This window comes from Osmerus eperlanus, chromosome 19 (assembly GCF_963692335.1).
Source record: "Osmerus eperlanus chromosome 19, fOsmEpe2.1, whole genome shotgun sequence".
Lineage (NCBI taxonomy): Eukaryota > Metazoa > Chordata > Actinopteri > Osmeriformes > Osmeridae > Osmerus > Osmerus eperlanus.
Window position 1 is genome coordinate 11,931,355 of NC_085036.1, and position 23,881 is coordinate 11,955,235.

At 46.1% G+C, this 23,881-nt stretch overlaps 3 protein-coding genes across 4 annotated transcripts; all 3 read right to left on the reverse strand.

Annotated features, from left to right (window-relative positions):
- Positions 1-433: 433 nt before the first annotated feature.
- On the reverse strand, positions 434-13,558 carry kif4 (kinesin family member 4). 2 transcript variants are annotated; one of them, XM_062485972.1, is made up of 31 exons: positions 13,185-13,558; positions 12,645-12,768; positions 12,437-12,551; positions 12,059-12,249; positions 11,814-11,903; positions 11,328-11,494; positions 10,717-10,811; positions 10,241-10,360; positions 9,675-9,850; positions 9,502-9,563; positions 9,014-9,146; positions 8,558-8,616; positions 8,251-8,356; positions 7,790-7,909; positions 7,482-7,664; positions 7,231-7,334; positions 6,720-6,864; positions 6,444-6,554; positions 6,189-6,272; positions 5,772-5,882; positions 5,441-5,596; positions 5,196-5,293; positions 4,414-4,543; positions 3,929-4,099; positions 3,328-3,450; positions 3,092-3,169; positions 2,889-2,987; positions 2,443-2,610; positions 2,043-2,171; positions 1,514-1,633; positions 434-988 (listed from the first exon to the last, which is right to left on the reverse strand). In XM_062485972.1, exons 2-31 carry the CDS (start codon positions 12,765-12,767, stop codon positions 797-799), a joined length of 3,759 nt encoding a protein of 1,252 aa, XP_062341956.1. In that variant the 5' UTR covers position 12,768; positions 13,185-13,558; the 3' UTR covers positions 434-796. The 2 variants fall into 2 exon arrangements, with proteins under 2 accessions (XP_062341956.1, XP_062341955.1); XM_062485971.1 differs by having other exon boundaries at positions 12,645-12,777.
- Positions 13,559-14,074: 516 nt separating this feature from the next.
- Positions 14,075-15,368, reverse strand: mrps12 (mitochondrial ribosomal protein S12). Its single transcript, XM_062485356.1, has 3 exons — positions 15,193-15,368; positions 14,862-14,915; positions 14,075-14,678 (listed from the first exon to the last, which is right to left on the reverse strand). The coding sequence occupies exons 2-3, from the start codon at positions 14,911-14,913 to the stop codon at positions 14,296-14,298; spliced, it is 435 nt and encodes a 144-aa protein (XP_062341340.1). The 5' UTR covers positions 14,914-14,915; positions 15,193-15,368; the 3' UTR covers positions 14,075-14,295.
- Positions 15,369-17,874: 2,506 nt separating this feature from the next.
- On the reverse strand, positions 17,875-21,204 carry npas4b (neuronal PAS domain protein 4b). Its single transcript, XM_062486280.1, has 9 exons — positions 20,957-21,204; positions 20,581-20,732; positions 20,326-20,428; positions 19,848-20,139; positions 19,623-19,732; positions 19,190-19,325; positions 18,657-19,067; positions 18,263-18,416; positions 17,875-17,928 (listed from the first exon to the last, which is right to left on the reverse strand). The coding sequence occupies exons 1-9, from the start codon at positions 21,129-21,131 to the stop codon at positions 17,875-17,877; spliced, it is 1,587 nt and encodes a 528-aa protein (XP_062342264.1). The 5' UTR covers positions 21,132-21,204.
- Between the last annotated feature and the right edge of the window lie 2,677 nt (positions 21,205-23,881).

A 23,881-nucleotide genomic window follows, 5' to 3' on the forward strand; every position in this document is an offset into this window, starting at 1 on the left:
GCTGGCCGGTTGTCAAATGTTATTTGGATTCTTGAAATAAAATACGTTTCAAATCGCTGCGCATCATGCTCCTGCATTCATTTAGCGCTGACAAACTCTACTACCGCACCGCATTGTTGCCTGTCAACGTATTCAGCCAAATAACGACTACGCTTACCCGAGTTATAGACAGAATAATATATTTTGGTTAACCATTTGAGATCACATCCGATTGCACCAGATTCGACGTTAAGCTATGCAAGAATCTGAGCTGTTGTGGGAAAAGGCTGACCTAATGACCCTTTCATAATAACCTAATGATCCATTACTCAAAATATCAACCTTTCTAAAGGAAAGCTGTCTGGTAGACAGCAATGCTTCAAGGTAGTCTCAAACGCATTTCCCTTCACCAAACACCGCTAGTAGAGAGTCAAATATTGTTTCACAGAAAACATTCACAGTTTCATCATTTATTAAAGAGAATGTTAAAATTGGGAAAACATTTCCAGTCGTAAAAGCATATTCTTAAGGTTTTTCATCTTCATAAAAACATTCACTATAGACCAATCCAACATCTAAATTAGTGCATTTAATCCCTCATAATTAGAACATCTAAGGTAGTTCATCAGTTATACTCTCCAGTCACTTCTCTCGAAGATTCCTCACAAGAGTGGTGCCCAATTTACACTTTATTTAAGGAACTACACACATACATCACATTGACAAAAGACTTACAAAACAGTAAGACCATACATAACAGGACAATCCTACAGAGTGCACCACAACGGTGGAGTCACTGCTAGTCTGCCTCCCGTCCTTATGACTCCTCTCTGATAGGAGTACAACCAGAGAAGAAACTGTTCTGACAGCTGGTCAGGACTCGCTTCTTCTTCTTCAGGAAGCTGACGGTGTTTCGCTCTTCCTCTTCCTCATCCTCTTCCTCAGTGACAGGTTTCCTCTGAAGTCTGAGGTCCGCAGGAAGGTATCCTATGTCCCCGATCTGCAGAACCTGGACCAACAGAGATTGTTAATACTGATCATAAAAAGTTCATTTAGCAGACGCTTTTCTCCAAAGTGACTTAAGAGGGGAAGTTGAACGCACAACCTCTTGATCTTAAGTCAAACACTGTGCCACTCAGCTTTACCCAATAAGGTCATTATATTTCACGTTTCCTTAGTCACCTCAACACAACTGCTGCAAAACAAGCAACCACAAAGGCTCTGGCATAGCAGCCAAGGCACTGGTGTATTGTCTAAAGCAGGGGTGTTCAATCCTGGTCCTCGAGAGCCCCTGTCCTGCATGTTTTAGATGTTTCCCTGCTCCAGCACACCTGATTCAAATGAATGGTCATTACCCAGCTTCCACAGAGCTTGATAACAACCCATTCATTTGAATCAGGTGTGCTGGAGCAGGGAAACATCTAAAACATGCAGGACAGGGGCTTTCGAGGACCAGGATTGAACACCCCTGGTCTAAAGCTACTGTCTAGTGCTCTGAGAAACAGCAGATGCATCTAGTATGATGGGAGCCTACCTTCTTGGTGGGTGTGACGCAGGGCGGCTGGAAGAAGGTGGCATCCCCGGCGGTGGCGGCAGTGGGATCCTGGGGGATGGAAACCGAATCTTTGGACCCGTCGTCTGTTTCGTTGGAGTCCTGTGAAAAGCAGCAGACAAGGGCACGACATTACGCAACATTGCCCAGATCACAACCACATCGAAACCGATGCTGAGATTCAAACACAGGTGCCCTACTAGTGAGGGAGATAGGTCTTTGGTGTGAACAGCTGTGAAAGTTACTAAAACATACCAGGTAAAACCGTTTTTTGTGTGAAGGAATGTTAAGGAAAAATTATAATCTTAGCCTTACATGCGCATTTGTGGATAAAGGTTTTAAATCTAAATCACTACATTTTCACTTATAATTAAACTGTTCTGTATCAGATCGCTCTTCAGTCAGTATGTAAGTGGAAATATAAACGTTGACAACCTGTAAAAACTGATTAACTGCTTCCTGCTGGTTTAGGCATTTATGGAAATGTGACTGACCCTTGCTCCTAACTCACCATGCTCTGGGACATTTGGGCCTCCATGTTACGACATTTCTCATGATCACACTGGCAGTTCTCCCCACACGTCATCTTGCCCTTGCGACACCGGCACAGTCTGTTGCCACAGCGACCCTTACAAGCACACTAAACAGACAGGAGCACAGAGACCATGAATGTTTTGTCTTCTACATAAACATGAATACGTCAAGTAAGTATACACCCCTAGTTAACAGACTGCTGTACTGGTATGTTGCCCAACGTGATGTAGAAACGGTATTAGGCATATCCTACACATACAGTCTAGATACATTAGTATAATGTTTAGACTATCTGCTGCACTTAATATAAACGCCTCTGTACCGTGCCTTCGATGAAAGCTGCTAAATCAATACACCTTCTAACAACCCTTTCTCACCCCCATTGCCCTGGGCTTCTTGAAGGTCTTGCGGCTTTTGTCGTTCACGACAGGGCGCCATTCTTCCTCCTCCTCTTCCTCCTCCTCCTCTTCCTCCGACACCAACTCGTCCAGGTCGATAGCCATCTTTGTGGGGGCCCGTGCCGTGGTGAAGCGCCTTCCTTTGGGCTGCAAGAGGGCAAGGTTAGGATGTTATTGCTGCACTGTAGTTGAGATTATTACGGTTATGTACCATACCTGGTAGCAGAGATGTGGTTACTTGGCAGTGTGCAGAGTAAACACAGATCGTTCCTTTACTCTGACCACAGACATACTGTTTCCTGCTGTTCTTTCAAAGTGCACTATCTGTACGTCGCTTTGGATAAAAGCGTTTGCTAAATGAACAACGTTACCATCTTCAGGCCAGCTGTGCAGCTGGCGTGTGGAGACGCACGGCAGGGTCTCACCTTGGGCGGGACGTACTCAAAGGAATCGTCAGGAGACTCCCCAGGCAGCGGGAGGTTATTGATCTTTCGACCACTGGCTAACTGGAGCAGTGTCAGTTTCTGCAGACACGTGAAAACACATCTTTACTCTTAACTCAGGTGATCACAAAACGTAGGTGGATGTACATGCTGACCGCGTTTCCAGGTTACGTGGCGGCTCTTACCTGTCGGAACTGTTCATTTTCTTCCGTAAGTTTCTGGTTCTTGTCACTCAGTTCCCGCATCTTTTCAATCTCTTCTTCCTGAGGATGGAATAGTGGGTGAGAGGGAGACAGGCAGAGAGAAACAGACACAGACAGAGTGAGGGGTCAGGACCTTAAAATCCCACCAGCCGAGGAGCGTTGATCAGGGAGCAGTCAGGAGGTCAGGTGACTCCCAATCAGGAGGGCAGGTGACTCACCTGGAACTTGAGGCGCTGCAGCAGCTCTCTCTCCCGTTTGGAGGTGCCGTCGTCCTCGGGCTGCTTGTCCTCCTCCTGGGCCCCGTCAGGCTTGTTCTGCAGCTGGCTGAGCAGGTACAGCACCTGAGGACGACCCAGATGTGAACCACCAACACACATTCAGTCATCTAAAACAGTGGTTCTCAATCCTGGTCCTCGGGACCCCCTGCCCCGCATGTTTTAGACGTTTCCCTCCTCAAACACACCTGATTCAAATGAATGGGTCGTTATCTAGTTATGCAGAAGCCTGTTAACGACCATTAATTTGAATCAGGTGTGTTGGAACAGGGAAATATCTAAAACATGCAGGACAGGGGGTACTTGAGGACCAGGGTTGAGAACCACTGATCTAGGACACAAATTCTCCTCAAATTAAAAATCAAGATAAATAAAAAAAGAAGTGCATACACAGTGGTTCGTGCAGCACACAATCAAGGACTACAAGTGCACAGTTGTAATTCTATTACAGCGGATAGTGCCAAGAAAGTCTAAAGGTAAAAAGACGAGGTTGAGGACAAAAGGAAACCCCCCCCAGAGTGAGGGTTGCTGTGACGACGCTCACCTTCTCCTGGTGCCTCAGTTCCAGCTCCACCAAGCGCTGCTGGTGCTCCACCTCCATGGAGGACATGAGCTTCCTCTCGTCATTCAGCATCTTCTGTAGGTCCAGCAGGTTGGCCCGCTCCTGCTTCAGGTCGCTCTCCAGCTTGGCGCTCGCCGTCTTAGCCGACACCAACTGCGGCGAGGGGCAAACGGGGGGGGGGGGGGGTTCAAATCAATGCTCGTTTAGCAAATGCTTTCTATGCAGAAGGACTACTTTGTGGTTCCTTTAACCGTGCAATAAAAGTGTGGGGGAAAAAAACACCACACAATTAACATAGTAGAATCTGTCAAATAAGAGGCTTGTGTGCAAGTCATGTGCCTCTATGACACGTTATGAATGAATACAATATGAAAAGTAAAACGAATTGGGAGACTTGAAGTTTTCAAACCCATGATGCTCAAAGGCAGAGAGAGAGAGAGAGGGGGGGAGACGTGCGAGGCACCTACCTCAGACATGAGGACCTTCAGGGCACACTTGGCCTCCATGATGGTGGTGATGGTGTCCCAGCGCTGCTTCATCCGCACCTCCCCGTCCGCGTCCAGAACCTTCTGCTGCAGGTCGGCTATCTGGGCGTTCCTGTAGACGACGTGAAGGGAAGCCAGTGTAACCGAGATTCATTATAATAAGCCATTAAAGTCAGTATTAATGGGGATAGAAGGCCAGTATAGCCGAGTTAAGCTGGTTGAACACTCCTCGCTATATAAATGGGGATAGATATAGCTCATAAAAAAGGTAGAGCATTTGTGATGTTGCATTAACCATATCGACTCATGTTTTATGATGCCTTATCATTTGATTCGATTGTACAGCAGAGAAAAGGAAAACCAAAACATCTCTCCGTCTGTGTTTACGTGTGTTTTCTGTATGACGTCTAGGTCCTCGTAGGAAGGACTGGCAAGGCTTTACACCTCCTGAATGGGAAGGGCTGGAGCAGATGGGCAGGCATGTGTCTGGGCCTGGGTGTGAAGCTCTTTAAGGCGGAGCGTCTGAATGGTACAGCGCGGGGAGCCGAGGAGGGATCCCCCCCCAAGGTTTCCCGCAGCACTTTTCAGTTAAGGCGGCCGCCTAAGCAAAACCCGCCTGCCGCCTTACCTACAACGTTTTTTTTGTTGTTGTTTTTTGCGATATCCGCGTTATCCTGTTTTCTCCCTTCGGCAAACCCCGCCCTACCACCTTAACTAACACATTTTCTGCGGGAAACCCTGCCCCCGCAGCGAGGCCCACTCACCTGAGGCCCATCTCCGTCTCCAGGTTCTCCACCTGCTTGCCCAGAGACGCCTCCAGCTGCCCCTGGCTCTCCAGCTCCGACATGATGAGGGTGCGCCGCTGTGGAACGAGAGAGAGAGAGAGAGAGAGAGAGGAGAGACACCCCCACGTTTATTGTTCCTTTCCACTACTGAACAGTCAAATCAAATCCAAACGGCCTGTGTGGTCCAGTACAGCAGAGAGAGGGTCCCCGGGAGCTCTGCTCACCCTGATCTTGGCAGCCGGCTTCTCCCCTGCGTCCATCTGCTGCCTGAGCTGGCACACCTCCTCCGCCAGGATCTTCCGGTCCTCCAGCAGGTCCCGCAGGTGGCGCCGGGCCTCTTCCGTGCTCACTAGCACCTCCACCTCGTTCAGGAGCCAGGCCTGCCCACACACACACACACAAATCATTTCACAAAACTCTCAACCATTTTCCCAACACACCACAGTTTGGAAAAGCAGCAAATGACATGTTCAAGACCTTGGAGCCAGGTCTTTCCACACATACGCCACACAAACGCCAAACACACACACACACAGCAAACAGACGTCTCAGGACCTTGACTCTGCCCGCGGCTCCGTCGATGCCCTTGTGGATGTCCTTCCTCTTCTCGGCCACCTCGCTCCTCTTGTGCAGCGCGTCCTTCAGCCGCTTGTTGGCAGCGGCCGCCTGGAGGGGCACAGCTGAGTTACCCCCCGGACAAACACTTCCCCAGGCCTCCACACACAGACGCTGACCCCCCGGACAAACACCTCCACAAGAATGTGGGACTTTAGGTTCAGGTTTTGGGTTTTTAAGTGTTAGACCACCAGCTGACTGGAGGGAGAGGAACGCGCACCTGACAAGAATTATGACTAGATCAGATGGTCCTAGAATAACCTCTCTGGAGGTGATGAGGGGCAGAGGACGGTATTCATATTTATAGTGAGGCTCACAGATGGATGAAAAGAGTAGAGCAGATGCTGGCTGCCTCACCTCCTCAGTCTTGCGCCGCAGGACGTTGGCCTGATTCTGGAAGTCTCTCTCCAGCTTCAGCATCTCGTACTGTCGCTTCCGGTCCTGTCGCACAAGAGCACGCTTTAGTGTCACGTTCAGATCATCTTACAACTCAGAAAAGGTTACATGGATAAACTTCCATCAAATCCAGCCAAGTTGTTGAAAACCAGGACATGAGGAAGTGTTTCAGAGGCCACAGTGAAAGGGGGTGTTGTCAAATCCGACACAACGCACCTTTTCCTTCAGCTGGAGCACCTCCTTGTCCTTCTGGGTCTTCCAGACCCTGAACTTCTCAGAGTCCTCCTTCATCTGCCTCATCAGCTGCACCCTCTGGGCTTTCATAGCCTACAGGAAGCAGGAAACAGGAAGCAGACAAGCCACCATCAACAACCACACCACGCATCTTGGATTTCAGGATGAATTCTGAATTGTGTTACTTGAATTTAATTAGTACAATACAATGTGTGTCAGGAGAAGGGGACTAAATAAATCCCCGCCCAATGGGAGTACCTGAATTTCCACATTGAGCTTGTTAACGCTGCGAACGGAAGACTCTTTGATCTTTAGGAGCTTGGATTGTTCCAGAAGCTTCTTCTTCATGTCCGTGATCTGTCCCTCCAGCTCCTGAAGCCTCTTCCTGCGCTGCTCACTCAGCCTGGGAGGAGGGACGAGCAGGAGGGAGGAGGAGGGGGGGAGGAGGAGGAGGAGGAGGAGGAGGGAGGAGGAGGGGGGGAGGAGGAGGAGGAGGAACATGTGGAGGGAGGAAGAGGGCGGGAGAGGAGCAGGAAGGTGGAGGAGGGGATGAGGAGGGGGGGAGGAGGGAGGAACATGAGGAAGAAGAGGGCGGGAGGAGGAGGGGGGGAGGAACATGAGGAGGGAGGAGGAGGAGGGGGGGAGGAGCATGAGGAGGGAGAAAAATAAAAACCTTGTTGTTTCCTGCTTGAGGCACACTGGAGTCAGACAGCTCATTTCAAGTAAAGACGACCCTGAACATTTTCTGGTGACGTGAAGCTCTTCCTACTTGGCCTGGTTTGTGTCTTTCTTGGTGGAGTGGAGAACCATGATGAGATCCTCCTTCTCCTTCTGAAGAGACCCAACTGACACCTGCAGGCTCTTGATGTTATTCTGCAATGTAACACCACAGTGCATACATAGAGCGTTTGACTACAGATCATAAAGGTCACAGGTACAAAAACTTGTTTTATAATGATAAATTATGATAAAATTCATGTAACAATATTAATAATTCAGTTTTAGCGTTTGAACACCTACCTGATGTTCCACTTCCATGGGCTCCAGCTTGCTGTCGTTCTGACACATCTTCCTCACATACGCCTCCTTCAATGCCAGCACCTTGTTCAGCTCAATCAGCTCCTTGGACATCTGGGCTTGACGCAAAGCATGCTGGGTAGTGAAGCCTTCGGGGGAGTTCTTTTCATTCATGGCACCAGCGCTCTGTGTGAAGTAGACAGTTGGAACACATCAGTACTCTACCCACCCCCCCACACACACACAACTTTTTCGATATAAAAAGAAGAAAAAAAAACAAGATGGCGTCTGAAAGTGACGCCAAAACGTACGCCAGGCGAGCCGTCTACTGGGGTGTTTGTTCCACTCCCCGAGGCCTGGCCGTCCTCCCCCTCCTGCCCTCCTCTAGCCGACAAGGCCTCGATGCTGGCGGCAAGACCAGCCCCCTCATCCTGAGGGGACAAGGAGACAACAGTCACACACAGAGGACCAGGGCTGAGGGGACAAGGAGACAACAGTCACACACAGAGGACCAGGGCTGAGGGGACAAGGAGACAACAGTCACACACAGAGGACCAGGGCTGAGGGGACAAGGAGACAACAGTCACACACAGAGGACCAGGGCTCACAGGTCACTTTTTTTCCTCACTGTCCCAGTATTCTCGAAGTGCAAGATTAACCGTTCCAAACTGAACTTGACCTGTCACAAAATGTAAATTCTTGCGTTTTTGGCTACAACAGCTTGTTTAGAACACCGTACAAGGAGGAGGGGAGAGGAACCTGCTGTTTTCACCTGGAGATGTATGATGATCTGCTGCAGACTCTGGATCACCTCCACGTTCTCCTTGAGCTCCTGGTCTTCCAAAGTCTCCACCACCCTCTGCAGGTCAACCTTACACCTGCACGACAAATGCATTCGTTTTTTTTACTAAGCGAATACAAGTCGCCCTCAACTTGACATGAGCAAATACCTTACTTCCATGGAATGATTCAGTATTTCTAACTGAAATTGTGTTTGAAATGGTTCTGTTTGGCGTAAGCCCTCGCGTCCGTGCGCTCATGAGCCGGTGGAACGGCAGGCGTCCGGAGGCCAGACTCACGCTGCGTGTTCCTTCAGCTCCTCCAGCTTGCACTGCAGTCTGTCGTTCACCTGCTCGGTCTGCCAGGAGACAGGAACACACGTTCACACATTACCTTCACCTTGTTAGATATTGTTGTTGCTTGCTTTCCCACAGGTACGCTCTTGCACTTTTTGAGGTTCATGTTGTTTCATTGTTACTTGTTTAACTAAATGCTCTTATGGTTCTTCCCATTGGCACTTATTTGCTTTTCACAATGTGTGCTTCATGTTTTGGCTACCCGCAATGTTTTTGGGGCTATCTCGTTGTTATGATCAGTGACCTATGCACTTTTCTAAAGCTCTCTCTTGGAAGTCGCTTTGGATAAAAGCATCTGCTAAATGAATGTCCTGAAGCGACATTCAAAATACTGCATGTAGGAAAAGTAGGAACAAACAAAACGTTAACAGTAAAAAAAAAAAACCCGGCCCGCCTCACCATGATGATCCTCTCGAACATGAGGGCGGTCTGTCCGGCCGACTCGCTCAGCTCCCGGCTCAGCTTGGAGTTCTCTTCCTGCAGCACGCGTGTCCTCTCCAGCAGCTTGGACGTGCTGTCCCCTGGCTCGTACCTGGGGGGGGGACAGGCAAGGGGGACATACCGGAGTCAAGTCTTCGAGTCTCCCGTTAGTGTGCTGTTCAAGCTCCCTTACCCTGAACACAACGTGGTTAGATAAGAGTGCTATGTATGAGTGTGGAGTCAGATTGCTGAGCGTTTAGAGAATCAGGATATTAAATCAGAAGGTTGCCGGTTCGATTCCCGTCCGTGCAAAATGACGTTGTGTCCTTGGGGAAGGCACTTCACCCTACTTGCCTCGGGGGAGAATGTCCCTGTACTTACTGTAAGTCGCTTTGGATAAGAGCGTCTGCTAAATGACAATGTTAAAAAAATAATTCTGCAGTGCTGCAGGTGGAGTCGGCCCTCACCCAGAGACCGCAGGCAGCACCCCTCCGCGCGCGTGCAGAAGCATGACCTGCAGCTCCTGGACCTGCAGACCAACAACAAACCTCTTCATTACACAGAAATCAAATTCAAAACACTTTTTTCTGTGAGGACTAGTTTGTTTTGGACTGAAGAGCAGTCTGGAGCGTCCGTGTACCTGCTGCTTGAGGTGCTTCATCTCAGCAGCTCTGGGGTCAACATTGACCACGGGCTTGTTCTTGATCTTGCGTGCTCGGTCGGCGTAGCGCAGGGTGTTGATGGTCTCCTCCATGTTGGAGTCGGCGGGGCTGATGCAGGCGATCATCAGGGTGTGGCTGTTGCCTCCTAGAGCATCTGGCAGGGGGGGAAAACAATTGGGATGTATCGAGTCCTTTATTCATGTTTAACACATATTGATCACAGCTCGATTGTTCGTGTGAATTTTTTAGTAAATAGTGAAGTTGTCGTTTCTCCAAAAGTTTTTGATCAGTGTTATGAATCTTGACGGAACTTTATCTGTTATATTTGACTAATGCAAGATCTCCCTCAACACACAGCATTGTCATGTCAGGTCTGATAAGGAAGTCTTTATGGAAGGACTGTAAGCACAATGCAATTCCTGATCCTTGATCTTGTGCTGTACTGTCTGAAAGCACCATTTGTACATCACTTTGGATAACGGCGTCTGCTAAATGAATTAAATGTATAATGTAACAGGCATTGTTGTTTGTTCTGAGTCCTTACCCTGCAGCAGTCGAGTGAGCTTGGAGTCTCTGTAAGGGACAAAGGTCCCTTTCTTGCTGTCATCACCCAGGGCACTGATCACGTTCCCCAGGGAAAGCAGGCCTCGGTTGATGCTGATGCCTGCGACACAGGATGACAACACAATGCTATACCATAACCACTCAACTCATGCCTATGTTGCATTTATGAACTAATAAGTAAGAATTACAACATTTTGTATAGGCCTTTTTACAAGTGATCTCAGAGGGCTTCAACAATTCCCTTAGAACTGCACCCTAACCAACCTAAAACCCTCAAGGAAGATGGGGGGAAAATTCCATGGAAAACTGGGAGGAGCAATTCAGTGGGGGATCTCCTCTTCCAGAGACAGTTGGTGATACCGAGAGATGCAAATTATAGGCTGAATACAATTATACAGTAAGAAAAGATCAAAGTAGAAATGTAGTGGATGGTAACATGGGGGAGCTCCTGCCCACCTTCCTTCAGGCGGTCCCCCTCTGCTTTAGTCTTCTTCTGCCTCTCCGAGCCGGCCAGATCCACCAGGTGCAGCTTCGACACGATGGAGTCCGTTCTAATGATTTGGACACAAAAACAGTTAGTTAAAAAAATACAAAAATAAAGCTACAGTCTATATCTTGAACAGCAGATGTCAGTGTTGCACATTTTTCACAAAACTTGAAGTAAGAGCAAGCCAATGTCATCCAAATAAGATGAAGCATATTGAAGCGACTACATGGGACAAACTAAAAGTCGCTGAGAGGCTGAGGTTGGGTTGCTTCATAGGCTGACGCGCTAGTAAAAATAAAAGATTCCCAGAGATCCAAGAAATGCGTTGACGTGACTTTTATTGCTGAAAAGTATTGAAGTATTTGAATGTTCAGAAATCATAGTCAAAAGTAATATATACAGCAAGATGTCTAGATCTTTAGTACTATCCACTTCTGATTCTCCCTCTTCTGAATATGTACTTTCTAAATGCACTATTCCTACATCGCTGTGGATGAAAGCGTCTGTTGAATAAATAAAACGTTAAAACGTCAGATGTGGTGACTCGAGTGTGTGCGGTGGATCAGCCCGGCTGACTGACTTGTCTCCGCCGCGGCGCTGCTCCAGGGTGATGGTGAAGATGGCATGCGAGCGGGAGGAGGCTGCGTTCATGGCCGTGGAGCCCACGGTGCGGGCTGCGTTCCCCAGCTCCAGGCACCCCACCATCTCACCAGCAGACAGCACCTGACGCTCAGTCAGGCCCACGATCTACATGGGGACACGAGCAGAATTATTACTTTTTTAATATTATAATTGTATTATTGTATCATTTTCTAACTATTCATGTGGACATGTACCTAATAATCAAATGTAATCTTGTATATCTATAAAAGGTTCTCTGGACAGTCATTTTATAGACATTCTGTATTCTTTGAATTGTCAGCACATATCTTTTCAGATTTATCTGGATTTTCCTTGAAACAGAATGTCCCTTTTTGAATATCCGACCATTCATATGTTTAATTAGCATTCAAGGCAATTACTTATTCAGACTCGTTCACCAAGCACCTTTCAGTCAGCCACTAACCTTTATTCCCTCCTTTGGGTCCTCGCGAATGCTTAGGGCTGGTTTATCCTTAGCCATACACAGCAAGTCCAAGACGTCCTCATTATAGATCTACAAGAAAAGGTTTCAAACCGAAAACCCAAACCAAGTTACTCACAAGAGGCTGCCTCCACGATAACATCTGACAATGTTTCCTAAGGACAAACATAAACAGTCACACAAGAACTAAAAACGTTCTCGACCAAGAATACTAACTTCACCCATACCTCCAAATAAGACACTGCCAGACTAAATTGACATTCTGATCTCTTGTCCTTTTCCTGGAAGATCATTCTGACCACCCTGGGGATCACCCCAACTGTAGGCTCACTCTCCTGGGCAGAGGTGTAGGTTCCTCCCATGGAAAAGGTTTTCCCAGACCCGGTCTGTCCATAAGCAAGCACTGTGGCGTGATACCCTAAGAAATGGCACAAATTTGTCATCAAATTTCTACTGAAAGAAATGCAATGGGCGTCATCAAATATGCATGTGGACATATTTTGATTAATCAATGTGTCAAATGTTGTATGTGGATAACACTTGAGTCTGTGTGCACAACTGAGCGTGTAGCAGGGTAGAAACAAGTAATGACTTGGCTTAATTACCTTTGAAAAGGCCAGATAACAATGGTGAAACGGCGACGTTAAATACTTCCTCTTGTTCAGCCATTGGGTCAAATACATAATCGTATGTGAACGCCTTTTCGGAACCGACAATTACCTGAATTGAAGATGGCAAGTAAAACAGTCACTCTGGAGTTCCCTAACAAAGCATGACAAGTCTGAAATGGTGTTCAAAAAAACAGATGCTGACCTGCGGCTCCCCAGACACGAAAGTGAGACAGCCCTGACATCCCTCGTTTATTTCTTTTGGCACCAGCGGACGACACCGCAAGGCAACCCGCACAGGAATCCCCTTATCGTCGTCCTTTAACATGCTGCAAATTCTGTCAATTAGAAACCCAGATTCTGTAGCAGAACATTCATTTTTGTTACTTAGCTAGCACTAACAGCAAACTTTCTTAAACTTAAAGGATGGAGACCACATTGGTCAGCAAAACAACGTCTACAGTAGACGTGTTGTGATAATAAAGCCTTGGACCAGAGATTACTGACATGCTACTTAGTAGCAGCAAAAACGAGAAATCATCAATAATCTCCGACAGGTAGCGGTCAAGTTGAGGGCCCAACATGAGTAGTCTACTCTAGCTAGCTAACGCGTTTGCTACCTTTCTAAAGTTTTGCTGGTTACTAGCCTGTAAATTGTCATACCACTAATCAGCAATTTACAAAAAAACTTTTGTTAAAGAGAAACATTTCGCAAGGTATTGTAAAATCATGAATAGTTCCTTACCTTTTTCCTTAGCCAGCTGCCAATTTATATTTACTTTACCGTAGCAAAATTGTGCCAGAAACAACCTCCAGTCTTGGCTGGGTATGGGACTAGCAAAAACGTTTGTCTTCCCAAATCAAGTGGACAACGTTTTTCTGGGGATAATCTACAGAAAGATCCTTGTCAGTTTCCTTTACCGTTTAACTACTTTAATGATACTAAAAAGTAGTAATGCGTTAACATTTAGCTAGAGTTCGTCAGAAACATTTGACTCGCTGTTGTTTTGTCTAGATAATCCTTGCAATGGTTTTCATGATTCTGCTGCCCGCCACTTTCAAACACCGCTCCGCCTTTCCGACGCGTCTTCCGTCAAGCGTAGTTACCACAGGGTACGTTTGTTCTAGGCACTGCAACATCCCACTGGTGCACTTCTAAACTAAAGATCGCGAGTTTTTAGATCGGGGCTGAAATTAACGGTATGGTTTTTCATGGTGTTGTTGCTGTACCTAGTTAAAACGTGTATCTAAAAACGTATACTTTCATATCTGAGCGACCCTTCTTTGAAAATAATTTTCTAAGCAGTTATAACATCCTTGACTGAACCGTCGAAAAGTTGGTAGCAGTGGAAAAGTTATTTCAGGAAGTAGAAGTACTACCATTGATTTGTTTCACCACTCAGTCGGCGGATGAACAGGTAATCTACTCTAAAAACGGCCAATTATAAGGTGAAGGAGGTTGGAATAAAATGGCTGGCTCCACGAATGGGTCAAATAAACACAAACAAATACCCACTAAACTTAAACTTTTCACCTCTGAAAATAATTGTCAATATTAACTTGAACATCCCAAAACACTGGAAAAAAAACAAATACAAGGCTTTTAAACACAAAACAATTACTGACAAGAAAACATGAATTTCACTGAAGATTTATTATATTTGAATACATACATTTTATGTACACACATTGTATGAGGGGCTTGGATGTTTCAAGTGCAACCAATCACATTTAAATACAAAAATGACGTCTTCCACAGAGCACAGATTGCTCTGTTCAGAGAACAGTTTCTATCAGAAACAACCTCCCATCCTTTCTGCAGCAGCCACCAGTCTCCGGTTTGTCTTGTCGTGAGCCTATTGCTTCTTCTTCACAACATGAGCACAGTCATATTTGCCTCTGATTACAGTAAGTTTCACTCCTGGAAGATCCTGTGTCCTCCCCCCTTGAACCAGCACAACATTGTGCTCCTGGAGGTTGTGTCCCTCCCCAGGAATAAAAACAACTGCCTCCTTCCCGTTGGACAGACGAACCCTGGCACATTTGCGGTTGGCGGAATTTGGCTTCTTAGGTTTCCGGATGAGCGTCTTCAGAATCACGGCCTTCATCTGAGGTCGTCCAAACATAGCGCTCACGCGAGGGAGGGGAGGGGCTGGTTTCCCCCGGCGATGCATCTGATTAAGGGTTGCCATGGTTCTGGAGAGGACTGGTCCAGTCCATGATGAGAGAGAATGCGACACTGCATGAAGACACACACAAGAAAGTTGTAGTCAGCAATAAAGGATAAGCAGAGGACATGCATTATTCTGAGTTAACTGATGATGGGTTGCTACAGTTTAAAATGAATAAGGGACAGTTGTATAAACGTATTTGAAAAAAATCATTCACAACGAGGGGGAAAAGCTAATAATTAGCCTCTTACCTTGTAATAATGATGACAGCATTGGTCTCAAACTCCCTGCCAGTGAAGCCATCCCTGATAAAGATAAGGTCATGATAATTTAAGGTAAAGTAATAAATGAACATACCACGATGATATCACGCTAACTTACTTCATGCATTCTATAATGTATATGACCACTGCAAACTTAAATTTGGACAACTGGAGGTTTCAAACTCGGTAACTAGATACTGCCAGTGTCAGTGGTCCTAAACTATACAGTGCAGTGCTGTAAAGTATTGGCTAGTAGCAGTAGCGTTAGCTAAGGTTATTTGTTCATTTGTCAGTATTCTCAAACCCTGAAGTTACTTACTTGATTTCTTCTAACAGAGTAAGCGACGTATATCATGAATGGTTAACTACCTTAAAAACGACCTAAAAAGCTAATTTACACCCGCTTAAGTGGAAAATAACGTAGATGTCATTCCATGTCTTTTGCCTGGCTAGCTAACTGTGCTCGCGTTTTAATTCATGCATTTACGGACGGAAGTATGTTAGCAAGTTCTTCCGGTTACGCTGGGTCAACATTAGGTACGTTCGTTTTAACTTTATCGGCAGAGTATTTGAGTAGAGTGCGTAAGCGATTTCAGTTCTCCCTCAATGGGTTTATTTGCTCTGTAAATATATGATCTGTGCATTGTTACAGTCGTAGGTCGTAACTGTCATAGGTTTCAGACAGCTTGTCTGGGTCGGGTTTTAAATTCAATGTCAGCCACCGCAATTTACTTGTTAAAACTAAAAACAACCTTTCAAACTCTTATTGTATGACCTGTAGGCCTATTCCAAATGGAAGACAGGACACCAACTGAGCATAGTTTTGTCTGCAGATGCAGTCCCCTCACCACCAAACCATGACAGACAATCTTTTTAATATTCACATCATGACATCATATGTGATATAATTATTATTGTTCACAGAAAGGTGTAATTCTTCACTCAACCATTCATAGAGATAAAGAGAGAGAGAAAGAGAGAGAGATATAGAAAGTGGCCAGAGGACTATTGCACAGGGGAGAGGGAGGAGAGAACAGTGGAGTGGATGGGTTCGAGGATAATGACTCATAAGGAGATGGTTTCCATGGATGAGGTAGGGATGAATGGCTAAAACATAGATGTGTCAGAGAGAGAAGATGAAAGGAAGTTGAGTGGTCTGAATGGGTGTGTGGGAGGGGGTAAAGATGGAGCAGGAAGAGGACATGGATGGACAAAACATCTCAAGTCTGCCTTGTTGTCCTTCATACTCCTTTGTCATCTATGTTTGTCACTCTTCTATTTCTGGAACCTATTCAGTCTTTACAAGAATGAAGCACAGGATCCAGAACTCTGGAAAATAAAAACATGCAGTTTGGAATAAAGTGTTGGAGCAAGACCCAACAGGTTGAGACAAAAAAAACAAACTGACAATGCTTTTTTAGATGAACCAAACAAATGGTAATCAGGATTTTAGGAAAAGGGGAATATTTAAATAAGATGTTTGCAGGGCTTGTGCACTTGTGATAACGGATTAAAAAAAATGTCATAAATGTTATGTTCCGGAGTGTATTTCGTTGGCATGAGAGAGATACAGAGAAAAAGTCAATGAGTAAAAAAAAAAAAGATATGAAGAGAGAGTGAGAGAAGTAGATGGTAGGAAAGAACGAGAGAGGGAGAGAAAACATCTGCCACAAGGCTGCAGAAGAGCGTGGGCAGATGATTGTGTCCAAAGTAGAGATCAGGAGAGAGACGTCAGCGCGCGCGTCAGAAGTGGCCCTGACAGTTCTTCCACAATGGAGGGAAGTGAATAGCAGAGGGAACAAGCTGTGCTACGGTAGATGAGGTGAAACATTGGTGTCTTACTCTTCTTCAATAACACACAGACTCACTCAAGATTCTTTTTAATTCGTTTCTTTGTACGGATTTTCAAATATATGTGACAGCAACAGGAGAGGACACTTATACACAATCCATTCCTGTAAAAGTAAAACTGTACAGGTACACTTTTCAAAGTAGTCAGGTCAAATTTCAAAATATTATTTGGACATATGCACTGTGGATAATCTGGTAATGATGTTACATTTAATAATCATAGACATTTAAAATGTCACACATCTTTTAAAACTGTACAATTATAACAACACATAATAAATATGTATCTGATCAATTAAACATATATAACAAACTACCTTCCATAACATAGGAATCAATACATTACTTAATCAATCCAAAACTGACAACGATCAACTGACTCCAGAGACAATGTTCCGTCATTGGAAATAGTCCTTGGAAGTACCTTCAGTATGGATCTCCTTCCTCACCATAAGTGACAATACACATGTCACTTATTTTCTGTCTGTACACACATTGAATCCTTTTCATCTTTTGAAATGTCTTGTATCTACATTTTTCACTTAACCTTTCCAGGAAAAGCTAACGAAATGTGGCAATATGCCATACTTGTCGAAGTAAGTCACAGACTTATTTTAGAACGCAGGGTCACGCAGGCTTCCTCCTGGAGAAGGAAGAAGGAGATAAGGTAAGGAGAGACGTAAGGATACTGTCACATAACAACAGATGTATGTTTGCATGCTATTTGCATGATAAAGACCAATAAGAGTCCTAACAGAATGATCCTCACCTTGGCGGAAGCTTCGTGAAGCCAAGGTGGTTGAGTGGGAGTTGATACAACTCAGGTTGTTACCCCAAAATGGGGAAAGAGAGACATCTGCCTCAAACACTTGATCCATGGCAACCAGTTCTTCCATGAGGAACTGAGCATGGGGCACGGTGTGGGGGCGGGCGGGATGGCCCAGGACAGAGGCAGGCTCCTGGGAGGCAGTGAGAGAGGCGGACGGAGGGAACTCTGACGTGTCCATCATCACGTCCTCCGCCGTCTCGTTCATTGTTTTCGTAGTCGCTGCCCCGTCGGCCATCGTAGCCCCCCCGCCCACCGCCATGCAGTTACAACGCGTCGATTGGACGCTACTGAAATGGTCTACGCCAATAGAATAGTCTCCGCTCATGGGGGTTTGCGGAGAACAGGGGGAGGAGGAAGTGGAGGGAGAGACAGAGCCTGTGGAGTAGGAGGACGGGGATGAGGGGAATGAGGAGAGATCGTCATATAAGATCTCCAACAACGCACTCTCTTCATACAGAGAGACATCTTGCTGATGAGATTGCTTGGCCCCCGTCCAGGAGTGGCACTCGCCTTCACAAAAGGGACTCTGGGATCGGGGTTTCGGGGGAGGTGAAGGTGGGAGAGTGGACAGGGGTTGTTTAGGAAAGAGAGACTCGCAGGAGAAGCTCTCGGCTAACGAGCAGAGGTATCTGGCCAGGGTGGAGATCTCCTCTCTCTCTCTCTCCTGCTCTACGGCTGAGGAGAAGAGGAAAGAGCCCGGATGTTGTACGGGGGAGTTCTCAGGGGTCAGGAGCCCATTGGGGGGACCATTCATGGTTTCCTGGGGGACGTCCACATACAGGGACCCCTGAATCTCTGAAACGTTCATGGTGTCGCACTCACCCTCTCTAAAACCATCAGAGGTCACCTTCCTGTGGTATTCTCTAGGGAGCATCAGTGTGGGTTCCTCAGAGGAAATGGACCGTGAGAATCTGTGTGTTCTCTCTGTGCCTCCTAATGTGTGTAGCTTCTGGCAGGAGGAGGCAACTGTTTTGGTCGAGTCTAAACTGAGGTGTAGCCTCTCACCAAAACTAAAACCCCTGGAAAGTTGGGGGGTGTGAGGGGGAGTACAGGCAAACAGGCCCATCTGGTGAGAGAGGGGCATGGATACAGGGGTGAGATACTCGGAGAGGGACACTGGCTCTGACAGGCCGACCGAGTGAGAGGGAACTCTTTGGTTCAGAAAGTCTGATTCATTCAGGGAAGCAGGAGGAGAGATGGGCGCCGGCCCTGATTTCTCAATGTTCCACTGCTGTCGTCCACGTGTCAAGCTCTCTCCCTCCAGAGATGACAGGCTGGAGCGGGGATGCTGGTCAGCTGGCTGCATGGCCTCGTCAGAGAAGCTCGAACCAGACGGCGCTGTGGTGAAGTCGAAGGACTGGGCAGACAAGCCAGCGCTGCTGGGAGTGAACACCTGGTCTGGGCTGGACAGAGACGAGTGCCGGTGCATGCAGTCACCAGAACTGTAATAACCAGAACTGTGACTCTGCTGTTCCAAACTCAGCTGCTGGCGCAAGGACCACGCCTCTGACTCACTGATGGAGAGAGAGAGAGAGTTGGAATTGCAACCTCTGATTGAAAACTTTTTTTTACATGAAATGCCTTAGCAGTGTACCCCCCCCCCCCCTCCCCCCCTAGGCCAAGTCCCCAGGCCTACCCGATGACGTAGTTGTTGCAGGTGATGGGGTGCTCCCCACCCCCCATCTGGAGGACCATGTAGAGCCAAACCCAGGAGTGGTCAGCTGTCTCCACCTGCACCACCATCTCCACCTGCTTGTCCCCACCCTCACTCACTGCAAAGACAGAGAGAGAGAGAGAGAGAGAGAGAGAGAGAGAGAGAGAGAGAGAGAGAGAGAGAGAGAGCGAGAGAGAGAGAGAGAGAGAGAGAGAGAGAGAGAGAGAGAGAGAGAGAGAGAGAGAGAGAGAGAGAGAGAGAGAGAGAGAGAGAGAGGGAGAGTGAGTGAGTAAGAATGAATACACTGGTTAGCTCACTAGTAGGCCTATCTTGTGTTTTTTTCACACCTACATGTGTGTAGGAACTGTGATGGGTATGTATAGATATGGATGTTAATTCCTGGTGTGGTACTCACACAGGGCACAGTGCTGTGTGGAGGCATGGGCGAGATCTCTGGGATGGAGAAGGCTGTACCAGGAGCGCGAGCGAAGAGCTTCCACATCATATCCCAGGTACACCGTCACACTAGTAGAGAAAGTGAAAACAGTGTTCACAATACATCCTGCTAGATAAAGAGCTTATGTAGACAGTATGTTCCTAGCACATCCTGCCAGATAAAGACCGCAGGGTTGCTGCTCACCTGTCCTGGGCATCCCAGACCGTCATGTCCCGGAGGTGCTGAGAGTGGAACGAGGCCAGAAGGAAGGATTGCTCCGGCGGGGGGGTCAGAGGGGGGCCCCCCAGGGCAGTGTGGGCGCTGGGTTTGAGCCTCAGGGGTGTGCAGAAGCACACCCACACAGGGGTGGAGTTGCAGTGGGAGGAGCCAGGGCCGGGGGGGGGCAGGCAGCGAGCCCTGACCAGCATGGTCTTGTTCCCTGAACCCTGCCTCCGGATTAACTTGGAGGTGTTGAAGTGACATCGGAACAGTCGGTCTGGAGGAGAATGGACAGGCATAGCTAAATGTTTCAAATATGAATAGCTACTTATCATCTGCCAAAAAACGATTTCAGATGTTCATCAGTAGCATTTAAAAAAATAATCTTTGGTCGATAAATCTCTAGTGTTGATAACAATGTAGATGTGTTCATTTGATTGACAGCAGATTACTGGATGTTTACCTTCATCGCCAGTGACAGCTGGTGCAAGGCTGCTTCTCATGACAAAGTGGTCACTGGGATCAATGATATCATACACACTGTCACTCTGAGCAACCAGGTCCACCTTTAAAAGAAACGTTTTAATATTAACAAGACATAGCCTACATTCAATGTTCTCCTATTGACAAAGTGATACAAATCACATTGACCTTGACTGACTTTCAATCAGTCAAATAGAACCTTCTATTTGTCAGCCTTTTGAGAAAGCGTACTTACCACACAGAGACCGAGGTGGTCTACGACGTTTTCAGATAAAAACAGAAGCTTTCCTTCTCCTGTCACGACCACCATGAACCCAGCCAGCTCGTGGACTAGCTCTGACAGCTCGTGGAACGACATGAAACCGCTGATCTGGTCGCATGAAGTGTCTGTGTATACCAGAGAAAACGCAACAGGGGACTTTAGAAAGTGAAATTAGAACGCTAAAACGTGATATCTACAATCGACTTCGTGTCGCAATGAACTAGCACCACAGACAGCGCCAGAGACTTTCAGAACTTCGGACAGTGAACAACTCATATGCTACGCGGTTAGGCTACACAAGACAAACTTCTTCATATTATATTTTGGAGGACCAAAATCGTAAACTTACCTTGGGAGAAGAATAACGACTTTCTGGTGTACATGCAAGCAAGCGACATGATGTGTAGATAGGACAGCCTAGCTTTGTCTGTATCGGTGATAGGGAGAAGATCCTTCAGGTTGCGAATCTCCGCATTGATTTGATCCCTACGCGCCTTCGATGCTCCCTTCGTTGACCGATACATTGTCGATGGACGGCGAAAACAGATCAACAAAGTGATCACAATTAAGTAAGATAACTTGTTCTTTTTGTTTATCTCTCACCCATGGGAGCGTTATGAATTTCCAGTTGTACTGAAACTCGATCACTTGAAACTTAAAGTAACTGATTCCAATCCTTTCTACTCTAAATCATTTACTGACTGTGAGTACGCTTGTGGAGGTCCTTTATAGGCATTGCCTGCCCCTCTATCCCTGTCTCTCTCTCTCTGCACCCCCCCTCTCTCTCGCTCTCTCTCTTTCTCTCTCTATCACACACACTCTCTCTCTCTCTGCACCACCCCTCTCTCTCGCTCTCTCTTTCTCTCTCTATCACACACACTCTCACTCTCTCTTGCGCACCCAAACACTTAAGGTGAGCGGTGGCCGCCCACGCTCTCCTCCCTCCCATTCTCTCTCTATTGGAGATGCTTTGAGAATTTAGCCTTGTATTTGTACCTTCTCTTTACATTTCTTTATCTCTCTAGATTATTTATAGAACACGGGGCCATAAAATACATGTTTTGATGGAAAAGACCGTCTTTTTTAATAGCTCTCTTCATTCCGAAACTGACTTGCATTGAGGACAGGTGTGGGCTCGCCATGGCCTAACCTTAACCACCGTGATCAATGTGAAATCATGTTTTACTCCTGAAACAACTGAGCCTTGGTCCTTGAAGGATACATATGAAAACAGGCTACTGCGGAATGAAGTTATTACTCTTCTCAGGTTGATCTAGTCTTAAGGGAGACGGGCCTGCTGTTTATACACCTTCTCCTCTCCACGGGGAGCTGAGATTTTTCGTGGGTGGTTAGACCATCTGGTAAAAAAATTTAATGGTGACGAGAGTATTTTTCTCAAACACATGTCTTTTTTTTTGCAACGTATAAATATACATATATAGATGCATATGGTTTGTCTTTTTACTAGGCCTGCTTGTTATTCGATCATAGACTAAACATTTTCGAGTCTCTGCAGATGTCCTTTACCTGTTTGATCCTTTCTGTTCTGTCTTCATTCATCAAGTTGCTGCTTGTATCCATCCATTTATGTGCCCATGGCAACAGTCCTTCTGTTACTAAGTAACCACATTGGTGTTCACAAAGATATTCAAGGAAAAATGAAATATCTCATGGACCCAATGTGAGCTTCTATTTATGAGTTTAGATCGAAATATTTGACTCTTAATGGACAATCAAGCATTGCTGCTCTAGCCCAAGATAGACATAGTTGTCTGAAAATTAGATATTACTTTTTATCTGATTGTGCTGTATTGGGTTTTTCTACAAATTATTATTAACATGCACATCCATAAACTTCTTAAAGCAGATTTTTCTCTCTAGACATAACATATTCAAGTATTACGATTATTCAAAATCACTCTTTCATTCAAAGGAATACAATTAATTAAATGAATTAATCAGCAATTATTGCTCATCCGATTTACCTGATTACCAAGCACATTATCCCTTCAAAGAAATGAGCTCAGAGATCCGAGTTTAAAGTCGATGCTGTTCATATATTCCGTTACTGAAAGCCTGTTCTGCTTACCCTGACCTTTGAACCCTACCCTCCATTCCATGGAACCCAGTGGTGAAGTCCCTGTCCCAGGTGTGGTCTCCTGTAAGTCCCACCCACACCCATCTGGTTCTCTGTTCCTCCTACAGACCGTCTGTGCTTCGCTAACCTGCCTCAGAGCGCACCAACACCCTTTCCCTTGCCTTCACGGTCCTGGTACTCCACAGCAATATGGTCAAAGCCTGGTTAAGTAACAAGAAAACTGGTTAAGTAGTTATATGAGGGGAAAAAAAATAGATACGTATATGTTTTTGTTGATTTAGGTTCACAGAGTGCTGATGAAAATAAATGCAACGGTTGATGGTTTTAGCAATCCTCACATGTTCTCTAAAACATAATATCTCATTGTGACTCACTCTCGACAGTTTCTTGGTGTTGAATGAGCTAGCTGCTATCACTAGATGTTTGAGACACTATCTATATGTAGGGACAGTGTGGGAAATCTGAGAAAATCTCACCATGTGACTGAACAAGGCCCTCATGTTCACACTTCACATCCATCTCTGAGCTGATTCAGCTCTGAACACTGCACTGGTGGAGAATAATTGGAGTGGGCCATTTGAGCAATCTCACCTTTCAGGTTTCTATGACTGTAACTTTACGTGGAATTCTTAGACAATCTTGGGTGGTTGGATGTAAAGTATCAAAGGAAACAATAAACAACGTACACAAAAAAGATCTGTTCTCAAGCTAGAAACTTGGTTTCATCTTGCAGTTTGATGAACACACGGCACAACAGACTGTGATCTCCTGACATGGTAAGAATGCACTTGGATTCTAGAATCCAGAATCTAGAACACAAAATCCAGAACCTAGAACCCCAGAGATCCTCCCATTCCACAGGCCCTCTCCACATGACAAGAGGAACAGAAAAAACAACAGCTCTTTGTACGCAAGACAATGAAGCCGCAACCAGAGAGAATGAGGAGCGGAAGTTATTGAGTAATTCAGTGTCCTAAAATAACCTGGAGAGTGTTTATAGCACAGCGGTGAAGTGTATATACACTCACACACAGCAAACACACAGTCCCAAAATGTCTGTTTTAATATCTTAGGAGCATATTCTTACAAATCAAACACAACATTAATGAACGAAACACTAGAAAATAGTTTTAACCATCTAAGGTAAAACTCAGTTTTGATTGGAAAGATTACTGT